The sequence below is a fragment of the Dromiciops gliroides genome, chromosome 1 (assembly GCF_019393635.1).
Source record: "Dromiciops gliroides isolate mDroGli1 chromosome 1, mDroGli1.pri, whole genome shotgun sequence".
NCBI classification, from domain to species: Eukaryota; Metazoa; Chordata; class Mammalia; order Microbiotheria; family Microbiotheriidae; genus Dromiciops; species Dromiciops gliroides.
Window position 1 is genome coordinate 685168979 of NC_057861.1, and position 17564 is coordinate 685186542.

The 17564-nt window shown below is 36.5% G+C and overlaps 1 protein-coding gene across 1 annotated transcript in view; it reads left to right on the plus strand.

Annotated features, from left to right (window-relative positions):
* The window catches only part of ABCA13 (ATP binding cassette subfamily A member 13), a 506393-nt gene that overhangs the window by 67873 nt on the left and 420956 nt on the right, over positions 1–17564 (plus strand). The window contains exons 6-8 of the mRNA XM_044001141.1: positions 2764–2927; positions 11090–11220; positions 17280–17413. Of these exons, the coding sequence (XP_043857076.1) occupies positions 2764–2927; positions 11090–11220; positions 17280–17413 (429 nt within the window). The remainder of the gene's footprint in view (positions 1–2763; positions 2928–11089; positions 11221–17279; positions 17414–17564) is intronic.

Genomic DNA, 17564 nt, shown 5'->3' on the forward strand with positions numbered 1-17564 from the left:
ATAAATAAATAAATAATGAGAAAGTTTCCCTAAGTAAAAAAAAAAAAAGAAATAGTGAGGTTGATCAGTGAAACAGATTAGCTACACTATATACAGAAGCAAATGAACACAGTAGCCTAATGTTTATAAAGCCAAATATTCCAATTATTGAGGACAAAAGCCTTATTATTTTACAAAAAACTCTTGGAAAAACTGGAAATGAATTTGTCAGAAACTTGGTATAGACCATCATCTTATACTATATACCAAAATAAGCTCCAAATGGGTCCATAACTTAGATATAAATTGTAACATTCTATACAATTTAGAACAAAGAAGAAATTACCTGTCAGATCTATAGATAGTAAAAGAATTCATGACAAAAAAAGGGATAGGGAGATTCACATCTGGTATAATAGGCAATTTTGATTATATAAAATTAAGAAGTTTCTACGTGAACAAATCTAATGCAGTAAAAATTAGAAGAGAAGGAAGATAATTGGAAAAATCCTTTCATCGATGCTCTCTGATAAAATATGAGTTCTAAGATATATAGACAACTGATTTGAATTTATAAGACGAGCAGTTCCTAAATTAATAAATGGTCAAGTTATTTAAACAGGCAGTTTTTAGAGAAATCTTAATATCTAGATGAAAAATGCTCTAAATCAGAATAAGAGAAATGCAAATTAAAACAACTCTGAGGATTCACTTAGAATGGCAATGACAAGGGGGTACAGGGTCTGTGAGAAATGTTTTCTGGTATATTAATGAACTGCTAATAGTTCTGTGAACTGATCCAGCCATACTGCAAAACAATTTGGAATCATGTCCTTCAAACTATCATGTTGTATATACCCTCTGACTGAGCATCACCACTACAAGCACCATATACTTAAAGGTCAGAGAAAAAAGGAAAAGGATCCACATGTAGATAAATATTTATAGCACCTCTTTCTGTGGAAACAAAAGTGGAAATGGAAGGGATTCCCATTAGTTGGGGAAAGGCTGAACAAATTATGATATATTCATATGATAGAAAACTTATACAGGGGCAGCTGGGTGGTGCAGTGGATAGAGCACTGGCCCTGGAGCCAGGAGGACCTGAGTTCAAATCTGGATCAGACACTTAACACTTACTGGCTGTGTGACCCTGGGCAAGTCACTTAATTTCAATTGCCTCACCAAAAAAAAAAAATCACTAGAAAACTTATAGTCTAAGAAATGATGAAGGACATGGTTTAAAGGAAACTTGCGAAAACTTGTATGAATTGATGTAGAGTGAATTAAACAGAGCCAACAAGTAAAACAGTTTATAAAATTAGAATAATATTGTCAGGACAAATAACTTCAAAAGACTTAGGAACATCAATTAACACAATGACCAACCATGATTCCAGAGGACTAATGATGAAACATGCTACTCATCTCTTGGCAGTGATATAATGGACTCAGGGTATTGTGTTGGATTCTGACCAACAAAAAACTGATTGCTAAAGTGAAAATGATGGGAATCTTTGAAGGAAGGGGCCAACCCATCTGAGAATTTATGATAGAGGGGAATGAGGCAAATTTGACTTGAACACTTGGTTTGGGGAGAGAATGAGATATCAAAGTATTCACAGAAATAATAGATGGAGAAGCTCTCAATGATAAAATCCTGAAAATATGATAAAAAATTCCAGCAAGGAGTAAAAGGGCAGGTGCCTAAAGGGACCAGTGTCAGTATACAGGGAACTCATCCAACAACTAGGATTAGAAAAAAAAAAGGTTTGGTGAAAAATAAAAGCAAAGCCAGGTAATAGACGATGAATACAAAAACATTGATGGTACTGAAAGAACAGTGTCAGGAGTACTAAATATTGAAAAATATACAGGTGAGTAAAGCTATAAATAAAGAAAATATTTTGTTTTATTTTATTAGATATATTTGGAAAAAGAAGGCATCAAAGCTATGGTAGGGAGTATTGAGTTGTTTGTAATAATGAAAATAGATTGAGATAATTAGGTAGCATTCAATTCCTTCCTTCCTTTCTTGGCAATCAGGGTTAAGTGACTTGCCCAGGGTCATACAGCCAGTAAAATGTCTGAGGCTAAATTTGAAGTCAGGTGGACTTCAGGGCTTGTGCTCTATCCCCAGTGCCACCCAGCTGTCCCTTACAATTCATTTTCTGTTTAGATTCAGTTTTTTTTTTTTCTCTTAAGGAAGCTAATACTTAGGCTGGAAAGGACAGAATAAATTGGCTATTAGGGAGTTGAAACCTAAGATGAGTTGAGAGATAGAAACAAGTACCTAGCTGCTGTTAAGTTTAAGTTTTTATGCCCTGCTGAACTGTATCTTAGTCCATTAAAAGAAGTGGTGCATACAATTGCTCAGTTACTGTCCTTGATCTTTGAAAGACTGAATAGAACAAATGAGGTGCCATAGGACTAAAAAAGGGCAAAGGTTTTCCTGGTTTTCAAAAAAAGAAAGAGAATATACAGACTCTATAGGCCAGTGAGCCTGACTTTTATTCCTGGTAAATGTCTAAAAAGTATCTTCAAAAGGAAGCTTAGTGAACATCTAGAAAAGAGAATACTGATAAGAAAGAAGCAATATGACCTTGTCAAAAAAAAGTCACAGCAAACTAACCTCACTGCCTATTTTGAAAAGGTTACCAAAGTGATTATAAAAAACCAGACAAAGCCTGTGCCAAGTGATGTGCTATGAGTTCTTTCTCTGTTTTCCCTGCTCGGTAGCTTAAAAGTGGCAAACTTTACAACATGATTTATTTTTCTTCCAAGGTGGATCTCAATAAAACTGAAACTCTAATATCTAAAATAGAAAAGCTTCATCATCAACCCTACTTTTGGAATTTCCTACGTTCCTTGCCAGGTCTAAGAATAAGCAAATTAAATCCTGAGTATGGACTCCAGGTTTTGGCACAGTTTCTGCAGACAGTTCTAAGGTAAGACATAATGCAATTAATTTTGTGTTAGTTATTTAGTGTGCAGTTGAAATTTTGTGAATTAATATTTTACAAAGGGAACCCATTTTAATTTTCTGAATCCAGAATTTGTTTTTCAAAGTCAATTTCCTTCCTATGAAAGCTTCCTTTTTCTCTTCAGAAATCTTGAAAATATGAGAATGGTATTTTGGGGTACAGACATAGACAAATATTGTGACTGTATATTGTTTGATAAAGATCAAATTTATCTAGTCATGGGGGAAAAACTAAGAAATTCACTAAAAAGCTGGGATCATAAGGGTCTTTAGACATAAACGTCTTCATTTTAAGGATAAAGAATTTTAGATGTAGCAATGTGAAGTCTTCCCCCAGGCACATAATTTATCAGTGGCTGTTAGGACTTAGCCCCAGGTTTCCTCACTTTTAGTTTATTCCTCTTTTTACTAGTGCCATTGCTTCAGGTCAATTAGGATTTTCATCATACTTCCATTATGAAAGTTCATAATACACTTTGTTTATTTAATATTGTTCTCCTGATTAAATCCATTAGTGAACATTCATTCACTTCATTCACTTAGCACATATTCATCGATCATTTACTATGTGCAAGGCAGTGGTAATATGTTTGGATTTCTCATGTCTTGAATTTTACATAAGGGACCCAAGGTTTAATCAACCCAATTATAGGTTGACACTTGTAATCAAGGCACAAGATTGTGAGACTAAGAAATTATTATATATCACAATAAGATTGCACGTAGAATCCTGTACCATATCTGGGCTAATTAACAGGGTGTCGGTATTTAGAGCTAAAAGGGTTTTAGAGATAATTTATTCAGAATTATAGAAATCCAGAATTTCTACACTAGATAGGACTTTGTAGGGCATTGTACTTCACTAGTACAAGTCATATTTGTTTAAGAATCTCCTCAACAACTCTCATACATGGTCATCCAGCCTTTTCTTGAAGACCTCCCATCAGAGTAAAGCAATTTCATCTAGAGGTAGTCCAAACTACTTACACATAGCTCAAATTATTGATAAATTTCTCCTTACCATTGAAGCTAAATAAAAAAGTATTTCACAAAACAGTTCTTAAAATATATGAAAACAATTGCCATATTGTCATATTTAACCTCTCAGCCTCAGTCTCCTCCTCTGTAAAACGGAGGCAAACTACTCCTGTATCTAACTTACAGGGTTGTTGTGAGGATCAAATGAGAAGGTAACATGCTTTGCAAACCCCTAAGTGCTATCTGAATGGTAGCTAATATATCTAATATGTTCTTATTTTCTTCTGGGTTGAAAGTAAGCTCCTTATAAGTAGGGATTGTTTCATTCTCTGTACTTGTATCATCCCACTTAGTAGGAGTGCCTTGCACATAGTAGGTGTTTAATAAATGCTTGTTCATTGTGGTTTCCATCACCCATGAGTAGTACCTCTAGACCTTCTTTGAACCTTTCTTTCCCCCAAAATAGATTAAAAAATCCTTTTTTGTTGTCCTCAATTGATTCTACAGCTCTGCCTGTTCTATTTCAAGTCCTTTTTGTATCTTCATAATTTTAATATTGAGAACTTTCTATTCTTCCTGACCTGACTTTGCCCATAGAATTTTGTTCATGAGATACTATTTTTTCCCTCTTTGGAATATGCTCTACCCATTCTAGGATACATGTAGACTATGCATGACTTTCCTTTTTTTTTTTTTAATCTATCACATTCTAAGTCAGGATGATCACTTACTCTCTCCCTGTTCCCATTTTCTTCCTCAGCATCAAGTCCCTTCTTATTATTAAGAATCAAATCCATAATAGCATTGCTTCCTCATTAGTCCCATCACCTTTTAAAGGACATAGTTATTATTAAGGCAAGTAAAAATTATTAGCTACTCTACTTTTGGCATAGAAAGAGAACTCCAGAAGATGGAGAACTTGGGAAGATCTTTCTAACAAAATCAGCAATCCATTTATCTAGCTGATATAGACAGCACACAAATAAATAAAGAGAAGAATCATTATAATAACCTATTTTGCTGATGACAATTGCAATGTTAAACTACATCATGATACATTTGTTCTTCTGTGAATGTCAAAATATACAATGTATATAATATGCCTATATATTATATATTTAAGCACACATATTAATTTACACATACATGTGTCCATAGATATTTAAATGCATCAATACATGCCCGTGGTTGAGATACATCAAATTTTCACAATGAAGATTAGAATATCAAAACTTATAGAATAGGTGAACTCTCATTTCAGTAAGGAAAGTGTCCATTACAACAGGTTATGCTTGATAATGGTATTGAGCTTACTACAACTTTTTTTTTAATAAAGTTTTTTTTCCCATTACATGCAAAGATAGTTCTCAACTTTTGTTTATACAAGCTTTCCAGTTTCAGATTTTTCTCCCTCCCTCCCTTCCCTCTCCTCCCTCCCCCTCCCCTAGACAGCAGGTAATCTGATATAGGTTATACACACACACACACACACACACACACACACATATACATATAATAACATTAAACATATTTCTGCATTAGTCATGTCATAAGAGAAAAATCAGAGCAATGACGAAAAACTTCAAAATAGAAAAACATCAGCACCAAAAACAAAAGAAATAGTATGGTTCATTCAGCATCTACTCCACAGTTTTTTTTTTTCCTGGTTTTGGAGATCCTCTTCTATCATGAATTCCCTGGAACTCTTCTGTACCATTGCATTGGTGAGAAGAATATAGTCCATCACAGTAGGTCAACACTCAATGTTGATGATACTGTGTACAATGTTCTTCTGGTTCTGCTCATCTCACCCATCATCAGCCCACGCAAGACCCTCCAGGTTTCTCTGAACTCCTCCTGCTCATCGTTTCTTACAGCACAATAGTATTCCATTGTCTTCATATACCACAACTTGTCCAGCTATTCCCCAATTGATGGGCATCCCCTCAACTTCCAATTCCTTGCTACCACGTAAAGAGCAGCTATAAATATTTTTGTACATGTGGGTCCCTTTCCCCTTTCCATGATTTCTTTGGGCAGAAGACCCAAAAGTGGAATTGCTGGGTCAAAGGGTATGCACAGCTTTATCGCCCTTTGGGCATAATTCCAAATTGCTCTCCTGAATGGTTGGATCAGTTCACAGCTCCACCAACAATGCATTAGTGTTCCAATTTTCCCACAGCTTCTCCAACATTTATTATTTTCCTTTTTTGTCATTTTAGCCAATCTGATAGGTGTCAGGTGGTACCTCAGAGTTGTTTTAATTTGCATCTCTCTAATCATTATTGATTTAGAGCATTTTTTCATATGGGAATAGATAGCTTTGGTTTCTTCATCAGAAAACTGCCTGTTTATATCCTTTGACCACTTCTCAATTGGGGAATGACTTGGATTCTTATAAATTTGATTTAGTTCCCTATATATTTTAGAAATGAGGCTTTTATCAGAAGTACTGGCCATAAAAATTGTTTCCCAGCTTTCTGCCTCCCTTCTAATTTTGGATGCATTCTTTCTGTTTGTACAAAAATTTTTTAATTTAATGTAATCAAAATCATCCATGTTACATTTTATAATATACTCTATCTCTTGTATGGTCATAAACTGTTTTCCTTCCCAAAGATCTGATAGGTATACTATTCCTTTCTCTCCTAATTTACCTATGGTATCACCTCTTATGTCTAAATCATGTATCCATTTTGACCTTATTTTAGTATAAGGTGTAAAATGTTGGTCTATGCCTAATTTCTGCCATACTATCTTCCAGTTTTCCCAGCAATTTTTATCAAATACTGAGTTTCTATCCCAGAAGCCGGAGTCTTTGGGTTTATTAAACACTACATTACTAGTGTCATTTACCACTGCGTTTCCTGTTTTCTTCAGTGAGATTATGCACCTTTTTTTTCTATTTGGCCAAATGAATTTTTTAAGGCATTGTTTTCTTCAGTGAAATTATGCACTTTCCCCCCCATTTGGCCAGTCAATCTTTGTGCTTCCTTTTCCAAGCTGCTGATTCTTTTTTCATAGTTTTCTTGTTTTGCTTTCATTTTTCTCCCCATTTTTTCTTCTACCTCTCTCAATTGATTTTTAAAATCCTTTTTGAGCTCTTCCAGGAAGGCTTTTTGTTCTTGAGACCAATTCACCTTCCCTCGTGAGGCTTCACATGTATGCAATTGTAGGGTATTGTCCTCATCTGAGTTTGTGTTGTCTTCTTCCCTATTGATACAGAAGCTCTCAATGGAGAGGGCTCTTTTTTGCTTCTTACTCATTATTGCAGCTTATTTATTTATTTTTTAAGTTGAGGTCTGCTCTAGGGGCACCAGGTTCCCTGTTTTGGGCTTCTTGTGCAGGGGTATAGGTGCTGTGTGACCGGCTTTTTACTCTGAGGCCTTTATAGTGTGTGCAGTTTGCCCCCCTGCACTTCCTGTCTGAGTGCGCTTGGCCAGGCGCCATATCCCACCTGACCCATTTGTGGCCCTACAGCTGGCAACCTGCCCTCCCGGCCGGTGCAGGTAGGTTTTTCCACTGTCCTTCTTGGCCACCAGATTTTTGAGCCAGGTTCCAGGGACCTCAGTTGTTTGGCTGTGGCCCACAGCTCCTGCTGACTTGCTCCAAACCCCTTGGTGCTGTGCTACTGACCTGTGCTGGGCCTCCCTTTTGCCCAAGTCAGACTGACCTTTTCCTGAAGTCTTCTAAATTATCTCTGGTTGGAGGACTGTGTCTCTCTGTCTCTTTGCAGGTTCTGTAGTTTCAGAATCCGTCCAGAGGCTTGATTTAATGTTCTTTTTGAGGGGACAGAAGGAGAGCTCAGGCAGCTTGCTGCTTCCTCTCCACCATCTTGGCCTTACTACAACTTTTTATCCCATTGTCCCTCCAAATACTAGTGTCAAAAATTACCTTCTCATGGTATTTTCCATTTTCTAAAGCTCTTTCCCTAAAACAACCCAGTAAACCACATAGTGCAAATTTTATTACTCCCATTTTACACATGAGGAATCCAAAGCTCAGGAAGGTTAAGTGATTTGTCCAAGGACACACAGTATGGAAGTGTAAGAATTGGTTATTAAACTCAGGCCTCATCATTCCAAGTCTTGTTCTTTCCTCCACTCTTCCCACAATAATCTCTTCTAAAATTATTGTGCTTATATTTCCTTAAATTTCCCAGGTAGCTATACTTTTTAGCTTCCAGCTTTGCTATGCAACAATGGGGCGCTTAGTTTATTACCCATTAGATGGTTTTCCATGTACACAAGATGAATGTCATTCGCTGTGTTTTTGTGTTTGGCAAAACAGCTTGTTTTTCTCCCTCACAAACTCATTAGGTTTTACCTCATAAAACAGTCCACAGATGATAGGTTAGAAAATACTTTCTGAAGTTTTTGTCAGTGGGAGTCCATAGCTAGAACCTTCCTCTAGGGGGAAAATTGGAGCTTCCCCAACATCTTTCTTGACCTCTGAAGTTTTTATTTTTTATTTAGTTGGGGAAAGCTTGGGCTCCAGTAAACAAATAGGAGACTGGAGGTAGATGGGAGAAAAGGAATCAGTTGTCATGGCTATTCTTGCCTTAACAACAAAGAAGTAAATGAATACATGGCAGAAATTGTGGGAATAAATGCAGAAAATAGTGAAATAAAGTTTTCATATATATATATATTTGCTAATCAATAGAAGAAAAAAATGAGAGAGAGCCCTGAGCCAGTATTTAGGTGAGCCACTTAGTATCCGACTGTCTTGGGGCAAACGTTTTATTGCTTTATAATCACACCCCATACTTCAAGAAAATATGCATATTGGGACTCTGTGTGGGTTGACTGGTAAAAACTAAATCCTGGCTAGCAGTAAAACAACTAGCAGTAAAGAGCAGAAAGCAAAATCATGACAGAATGTTGGAGCTCAAGGTCAGCTGTGTGACCCATTGGAAAGTGGCTCCAACTCATTCCTATAAGATATAAGTGATAATATTTCTAATAAGGCTGTTGCAAAGCCTAATGAAATCATGTTCTTTGTGTTACAAACTACAAAGTATTTTAACATTGGAAATATTTTTCACTAAACTCTCCCTTGAGACATATTCTCTTCCCTTATTCCCCCAGTACTGCATTATTTTTTCTATTTTCTTTGCAATTTGGTGTGGGAGTTAGGAACCCAGAGTCTACTAGATGTTCTGTTATTCACTAGAAATGTGACAAGACCTGGATTTGAATTTTGACTCTGATACTTAATAACATAAGGCAGCTAGATGATGTAGTGAATAGAGTGGTTTGCCTGGAGTCAGGAAATCTTAAGTTCAAATGCAGATTCAGACACTAGCTCAAGTCACTTAACCTCTTGTCTCAGTTTCCTCAATTACAAAATGAAGATACTAATACTACCCACCTTCCAGGATTGTTGTGAGGATGGAAGGAGATTGGTAAAAAGCAGAGTACAATGATCGACACATAATAGGTACTTAATAAATAAATGCTTATTTTCTTCCTTCTTTAATACCCGTGTCACCTTGGGTAAGCCACTTCTCCCTTCCAGACCTCAGTTTCTCCTTTCACAAAAATTATAGGGTTGGACTAAATGATTTCTATATTCCTTCTGGCTCCAAATTTTACAATCCTTGAAAAGGAAAAATGTCTCTGAACTTCAGTTACTTTATCTGCAAAAAGAGATGAGTGTGTTACATGATCTCAAATATTCTGTGATCCTGGGACTTTTTTCATCTTTCCTCAGCAATATAGACCACATCTATGTGATATAAATGAGTTGGTTGTTGTAAGATAAATCCAATAGTTTCAACTGTCTTCTTTATAACTTGTGTGACAATTGATTAGTTCACTCGGCCTAACCCTGAACAGTTAAATGGCCAAAATAATGGGATCAACTATGCTGTTGCTTAGTTGTTTCAGTTGTAGAGACCTAACCTGATGCTGAAAGTTAGGACATTGCTGTTGAAGGAGACCCATAACTATGTTATAGGAGAACTCTGGGATACTGGGGCTTTCATTTGAACATTTATATACTTGTTATGCTGTGGAGAGCTTGATTTCCTCACAATATATAAAATCTGTGAAATGATCATCCACATTAAAATGAAATGATGTTGTAGTTGACTTTTTGAATTTTCTTCTTACTGTAGCAGATTAGTTGCCTAAGGTAATGAATAACACTCTTTAGTCTTGGACCTTGCATAGCACTTTGTGTTATAATATTGTGTTATTTACATCCATGTTTGTATCTCAGCCCTCTGCTAAAATGTTTTTTTTTTTTCCAGATCATTTTGGCTTTCATTGAATGGCCAATAATAGGCCTAGCCCAAGTCTCTGTGGCTCATTGTGTAGGTTTTTATATCTTAGAATGAGTGTGAATAGCAATTGTTTTCTGTTCTGGCCTAAAACTCCCCTTCCCATATTGACATATTTGGGATGGTAAATTGGGCCATCTTTTGTCTCAATTATTACCTAGACCTTATTTATTGAATGGACATGGCTTCATACAAATGGAGACCTGGGAAAGATCTTAATTTAGAAAGGCAAAAGTCACCCACTTCATCCTGGGCCTTCACCAGTCATCTTGATCTTTGTCATACCACTGGACTCCAATGACTCTGGAGGAGAGTGTGAGGCTGATGACTTTGTACAGCTCTGCCTCACTCAAATCCTATTCATGTTCAAGTCAAGACATCATACTCCTGGTGTCTGGTTCTCTTGAAAATGAAGGACAAACAACAAGAACAAGAAGTGTTTTCCAAGGGCAAAGTCTATGTCATCCTTTACAGAGTTTAGCACAGTACTTTGCACACAGAAGATACTTAATAAGTATTTGTTCTACTTTAAATAGTGAGTTAGGGGCAGCTAGGTGGCGCAGTGGATAGAGCACCGACCCTGGAGTCAGGAGGACCTGAGTTCAAATCCGGCCTCAGACACTTAACTAGCTGTGTGACCCTGGGCAAGTCACTTAACCCCAATTGCCTCACTAATAAATAAAAAAAAATAAATGAATAAATAGTGAGTTAAATTCTTTAATCCAAAACAATATTTGTACTAGAATAGAAACTGAAGAATGAATAGATATCAGAGTCTCTGGTATGGATACTCAGTGAATACTTATTGAGTTGGGCATTAATATTGTTTGTAAATTATAGCTTTCTGCTCATTTTAATTCCAGTTCCTTGGCATCTCTAGAAGATCTGGATTGGCTACCAATAAACCAAACTTTCTCCAAGGCTGCTCAAATAGGCCTAAATGTGACCATTACAATACTGGAATTTCTCCAGGAGGAAAAACCTGAAGCTATTGGTATGTGTGCTCTTAAAAATGTTGAATATTAAATGTATAATGTTGTAGAAAGTTGACATGGAAACAATACGCTGTGTGTATAAGTGCACTTTTACGTTTGGAAGATAGTATTTGAAAACCCTTCTCTCCACTGCCCTATAATAGTTTTGCAGTCTGGGTCTTCCAATCTTGCCTAGTCTGGAAGTGCAAGGTCAGATTCCACTACTGACTTGAACAGAAGCTGCCAAAACTCTTGCTCCTTTACCACCCTGGACTTGTTTGTCTTTCTTTAGATAATCTGCTGGCTCCTATTCCTGAGGGCTCACAATATGCATGCAAACCTTAGTTTTGCCACAGTAGGCATAGCACACCCCCAAATTCAGGTCATCTAGACTCAGTTTTCTTGTTGGCTGGGATTACAGGCATGTACCATCATGCCCAAATGTAATCTAAATTCTTTTGAGAAAAGGATAGATAAGGTTTATTCATATGCAACTAATTATGTTTGGTTTTTTTGCCTCCATACAGGGTCAGATTTCATTGTATACTAATAGTTTTCTAGAAATCTAAGAAAGATAACCACATATAGCCCAAAACAGTGCTAATAGAAGGTTATGTGATAATGATTTTGTTAGTGTGAAGATTCATTACCATCACCATAGGCAACTGTAACAATAGTAGGTGAGTCCTAGGAAGTTCTTTGAGGCACAATGAAGTTAAATGACTTGTCCGGGATTCCATATCTATGGTGAGAGGTGGGTTCTAAATCCATTTTCCTGATTCTATCTAGCACTGCAGTCACTATCTCATGCTGCTACATTGTCCAGGCTCCCAAGAAATCTATAGAAAAATTCTGAAACCTAATTTTAGCTGTTTCATTATTAACAATAACAAAGTATTTGAGGGGCAGCTAGGTGGCACAGTGGATAGAGCACTGGCCCTGGAGTCAGAAGTACCTGAGTTCAAATCCAGCCTCAGACACTTAACACTTACTAGCTGTGTGACCCTGGGCAAGTCACTTAACCCTTGATTGCCTCACTAAACAAAAAAAAAACCCAAAACAAACAAACAAAACCCCAAAGTATTTGCACAAGAGATAATGTTTATGTGTTTTGTAATTTGTAAAACCTCCCAAATATCTTGATAGATTTTCTTTACACTAAAAATAACTTGTCTTAGAACCCTCTTGGTTTACTTCTCTGGATCCTTTTGACCAACCATATGCTGTCATTAGTTAGCATTTCTTTGCTTAATGGCAGAGATTTTTTTAGTATGTGGCCTAAAATAGAACAGGCCATAGTCATGCCTATCAAGGGTTAATTTCTTGTAGCTGACTCTCTTTATATGAGGCATAATCACAGCTAGAAGGGCTGCACTCATGAGTATCAAGCTGCAAAGGAAAAATAAAGGCCACATAAAACACCTCATTGGGTTAGGCTCAGTGACCTCAATTTGGCTAGCCTCCATTTGGCATCCAGAATATTTGTGTTTTCCCCAAATTGCACCAGTTGATTTACCTTATACTTGCAAATATAATTGCAGACTCAGAGTGTAATTAAAGAGAGCTATTTTCTTTGACCATTTTTACTTCACCAATGACTCACTACTAAGAGAATGAGATTACCTCAAAAATTATATCTATAAACTAATGAAAGTTGTTTTCATTTCTCTTGTCTTTAGGGGAATATATTCTTCTGAGTAAGTGGAGTCAAACATTTTAATGGGAGAAAATAAATTATTTCTGAGCCTTTGGGGCTCACCAGTTCAATCATCATAGTTATTTATTCTGGTTATAAGAATAATTGAAATGTATTCTTTAGCCTGGTATTAAGTAATGCATTTCTATTACCAATTTGTCACTTTTTGGCTATCAACCTTTTGGGATTATTTTGGCGGGTTTTTTTTTTTTTTTGCTTTTTGCTCAGAGAACTAATTTCTGTATTAGTGTTTAAAGAAATATTGGGCTTTTTTGGGTGGTTGTTCTGTGGTGTGTGTGTGTGTGTGTGGAGTAACATTATTAGGCCAGGAATCAGAAGGCATGGGCTCTTCAGATCTCACTCTTTCATGAGGGGTTATAGGACCTGGGATAACAAAGAAACCTTGGTGCAGGTGACCTAGCCTCCCACACTTCTTAGAATTTTATTCTTTTTTTAACTCCTCAAAATTTTACCACATCATTTCTTTTCTCCTCATATCTTGTTAGCAGAGGAAGTGCTAGAATCCAGGTTTCTTAGTAATTTCTTTTCTTTTCTTTCTTTCTTTTTTTTTTTTTTGGTGAGGCAATTGGGGTTAAGTGATTTGCTTAGGGTCATACAACTAGTAAGTGTTAAGTGTCTGAGGCCAGATTTGAATTCAGTCCTCCTGACTTCAGGGCTGGTGCTCTATCCACTGTGCCACCTAGCTGCCCCCTTAGTAATTTATTTTCACTCATGATCCCATTGCATCCTCTCTCTTCAAGGAACTTCCTATTGTCTTATCTCTCTTATATATATATTCTCAATTTCTCTGTCTCTGTCTGTCTGTCTGTCTGTCTGTCTGTCTGTCTCCATTGTATTTTTCTTTTACTACCCATTTGCCTACATGCCCTTATCTCTAATGCTTAAAAAACCTGCCTTGGAGAAGTCTTGTTTGTCAAACTACTTTGCTTATCTCTATTCCCTTTCACCCCCAAAATTATTTTTCTTTTTGAGTCATTACCCCCAAACTTCTTAAAAAAGTTTTGTGTATGTATTGTGTCTACTTTCTTAGAAACATTTATATTCTGAATTCCTCACATTGGGGCTTCTTCCCCTATTTTCCTCCTAAAAGTCTCTTCTCAGATGTCACCAGTGACTTCCTTGACACCAAATTTAAAGAATATTTTTTCAGTCCTCTTTATTCCAGATTGCCCTATAGTTTTTGCTGTAACCCCTTGCTTCCTTCTGGGTAAATTCTCCTTCCCTGGGTTCAAATTCTCTGTTCTCTTCTCTCTGACCATTCCTTTTCTCTCTCTGATACCAGCTCTTTATCCTCGTCCCAAACTCTTAAAGTGTTCTTTTTCTGACATTCTGCCATTACCCTATTTTCTTCCTATAGTCTCTCTCTCTCTCTTTTTTTTTTGCCAAGGCTATTCATTTCCATGGCTCCAAATACTGATTCTTTGTTGATGACTCCCAAGTTTCTGTATTTAGCACTGATGTCACTTTGAGATCCTGACAGACACTAGATTCTCCAAGAGGTGGAGGTGTTGTAGATGTGCATTGCAGGCAAGAGAGACAATAGGGGCAAAGCATGGAGATTGAGGACCATGTGTGAAAAGTGGTAAGTTGGACATCATGAATCCACTGAAGAATATATAAGAAAAGAGTCACATTTTGAAGAATTTTAAATGACAGACAGAAAATTCATCTTTGATCCTAGATGTAATAGAGAATCACTGAAGATTATTGACAGAGTGGGCAAACTTGAACCTTAGGAAAATCACTTCTGTGATGATATGGAAAATGGCCAATTAGGAGAAGCTGGAGAGAGGGAGATCAATTAGAAGGCTATTGCAATAGTCCAAATGAGAAGTGATTAGGGCTTGAACTAGGGTGGTAGCAAACTGGGAAAGGGAAATATGTGAGAGATGCTGTGGATAGAAATAATGTTTGGTAACTGATTGGCTATGTGCACATAGCAGGTGCTTAATAAAGATTTCTTTCTTTCTTTCCTTCCCATTGTGGTCTGCTGCTGAGCCCACTACTCTTACATGAACTTTTATTTTATACCAGAGAGATGAAAAGCTTTTAGGTTTTCTCTGATGGGCCAACTTCCCCAGGGCCCACTTTCTTTTGAAGCCTCTGCTATCATCTCTTCACATGATTTCAACTCAACTGTCCTGGAAGCTCCCTTTTCAACTCATTGGGCGGTCTCTTGCTTTTGCCATTCCTGTAACAATTGTGCTTTCTTACTATTCTGCTCTCCTGAATGATTGGTGTGAATAGAGGAGGAGTCAGGAGTCAGGAGATGATGATCAGAAGCGATAAAGGAGTTATTAAATTTAGACTATTATGTTATTCTTTGAGTCAGCCTGGGTCCCTTTGAGGTTACAATAATGTTGCAAAGGTAACAAACAAGTAACCCATAAAAATTGTCATTGGATATAAAATTTGTATGTAACCCATACTTCTCCATGCCACTTTCTTGCCAATTTTGACATGCAATGCACCACTTATGTCTCATTTTTCAGTTTTAGAGAAAATGTACTCAAAGCTCTCATCATAAAGTCCTCATGGATTCCTAACAAAAATAAAATGGAGAGGCAGGATTATAAAATTTACATGTATTACCTCCTTAATATTACTTCATTTTGGCCACCAATAGGTCCATATCCATTTGCTTTTCATTAAGAGATTATGAACTAGAGGAAGAATTATGGAATATATTTATGGGAAATAAAAAAGATACTTGAATAAGAATTTTTAACAAAAGGAAACCTAGGAGATTTTTAGATTTTCATAGAACCATGGAATTTTAGAGCAGGAAGGAATCTTTGAAATCTTCTAGTTTGATTTTTTCATAAAAAAAATGAAATTGAAATCCCCCAAAGCTCAAATTACTTGTCCAAAGTAACACAATTAGTGGCAGAACAAGAATTTAAATCCAGATCTACTGATTCTATGTTGAGTTCTCTTCTATCAGTCCTTGGTAACAGTGAAAAATAAATAGATATTTATAACCTGGAGAAGAAGACTTTCTAAAGAGAGTTATCTTATCTCCCTTCAGTAGTACTTAAAAGATCATTGTGAGGGAAACGACCACTTTCTTTCTGTTGTTCTAAAGGGAAAATTAGAACTATGGGTGGAAGTTATAGGTAAGCAGAGAAGGAAAATGTAGTTATTAGAGCTATCTAGGAGTAGAAGAGGCACCTTCACTAAGTAGTAAGCTCCCTATGAATGAAAATATTTAAGCAGAGCAGATACGTTACTTGACAGGCATAGAGGAATATTTTTTACATTGGTATAAGATTGGACTAGATGACTTCCAAGATCCCTTGAAATTCTAATAATGGATAAATCCAAAAGAAGTACAAAAACCATTATATAACTCATATGGATTGAACGCCTAGAGATGTAAGAGGTTTTCTCCAAATACAATATGTTCCTTTTCTTTCTGAGTAAAGTGGTACTTCATATTCCATAACAGATTACAATATCATCTTCAGCAGTACTATATCAGCCATTCTGTTTTACTCTTTGGGTTGTTTTCACACTATTTCCTTGATGTTTGAATATTTTCTTTCTTTCTTTTCTTTTCTTTTCTTTTTTTTTTTGCAGGGCAATGAGGGTTAAGCGATTTGCCCAGGGTCACACAGTGTTTGAATATTTTCATTTTTTAACTCCTCCATATTATATTACATATCGTTGCTATTGTTCAGCTGTTTCATTGTACCCAACTCTTCATGACCCCAGTTGGGGTTTTCTTGGCAAAGAAACTGGAGTGGTTTGCCATTTCCTTTCTCAGATCATTTTATAGATAAGGAACTGAAGCAAACAAGGTTAAGTGACTTGCCCATGGTCACATAGTCAATAAATGTCTGAGGTTGTACTTGAACTCAGCAGGATGAGTCTTCCTGAGTCTAGGCCTGACACTAACCACTGTGCAACCTAGCTGCTCTTTGCCACCTTACTTTAATTCATGCCTTTTCTATTTATGCATGTGTTATAAAACTAATATTCAGTTTTTTGATAGACTCCCAGCCCCAAATCAACTTAATTGCCTATCTCATCTAGTCTAATCCAATGAGATCTAATAATCAACCCAATGTAAATATCCCCTCTACAATGTCGCTGTATAACCCATTTCAATTTTTACAATTTCCATAATTACTGAGGAATTTTCTGGAAAAAATGCTATCTGCTGTTATGAATGTACATTTATTTCTACTTGGGTATTCTACTTCTTGCTGCCTTTCCATCCACACTTTTTTGGTGCCCTTTTCCCATGAAGAGGTTGGCATTATTTCTGGATACTTTTAGATGTGTCAGCTTATAAGAATATGATGGGCAGGATAAATTTTTTTGAGACTAGACTATGCTTATGTGTATGTCTTTAAATAGGACCTGGATATAACTTGTCACTAAGAAATGTGGTATGGAACCCTCAGAAGCTAAAATCTGATTTGACGTCCAAATACGGCTTTGATGACCTTCGTGTTGAGAAGATGCTGAATTACACTGGCGAGTTAAATGAGGTATAGATGTCCATTGATCCCTCATGCCTTAATTACTACATAAAAGTCACCATAGAACTATACAATGGCAGTGACATTTTCTGTAGGTGCTTAAAATAATGATTCCTGGATGATGAAACATTCTTTCATTTAAAAAGAAAACAAAGAAAAA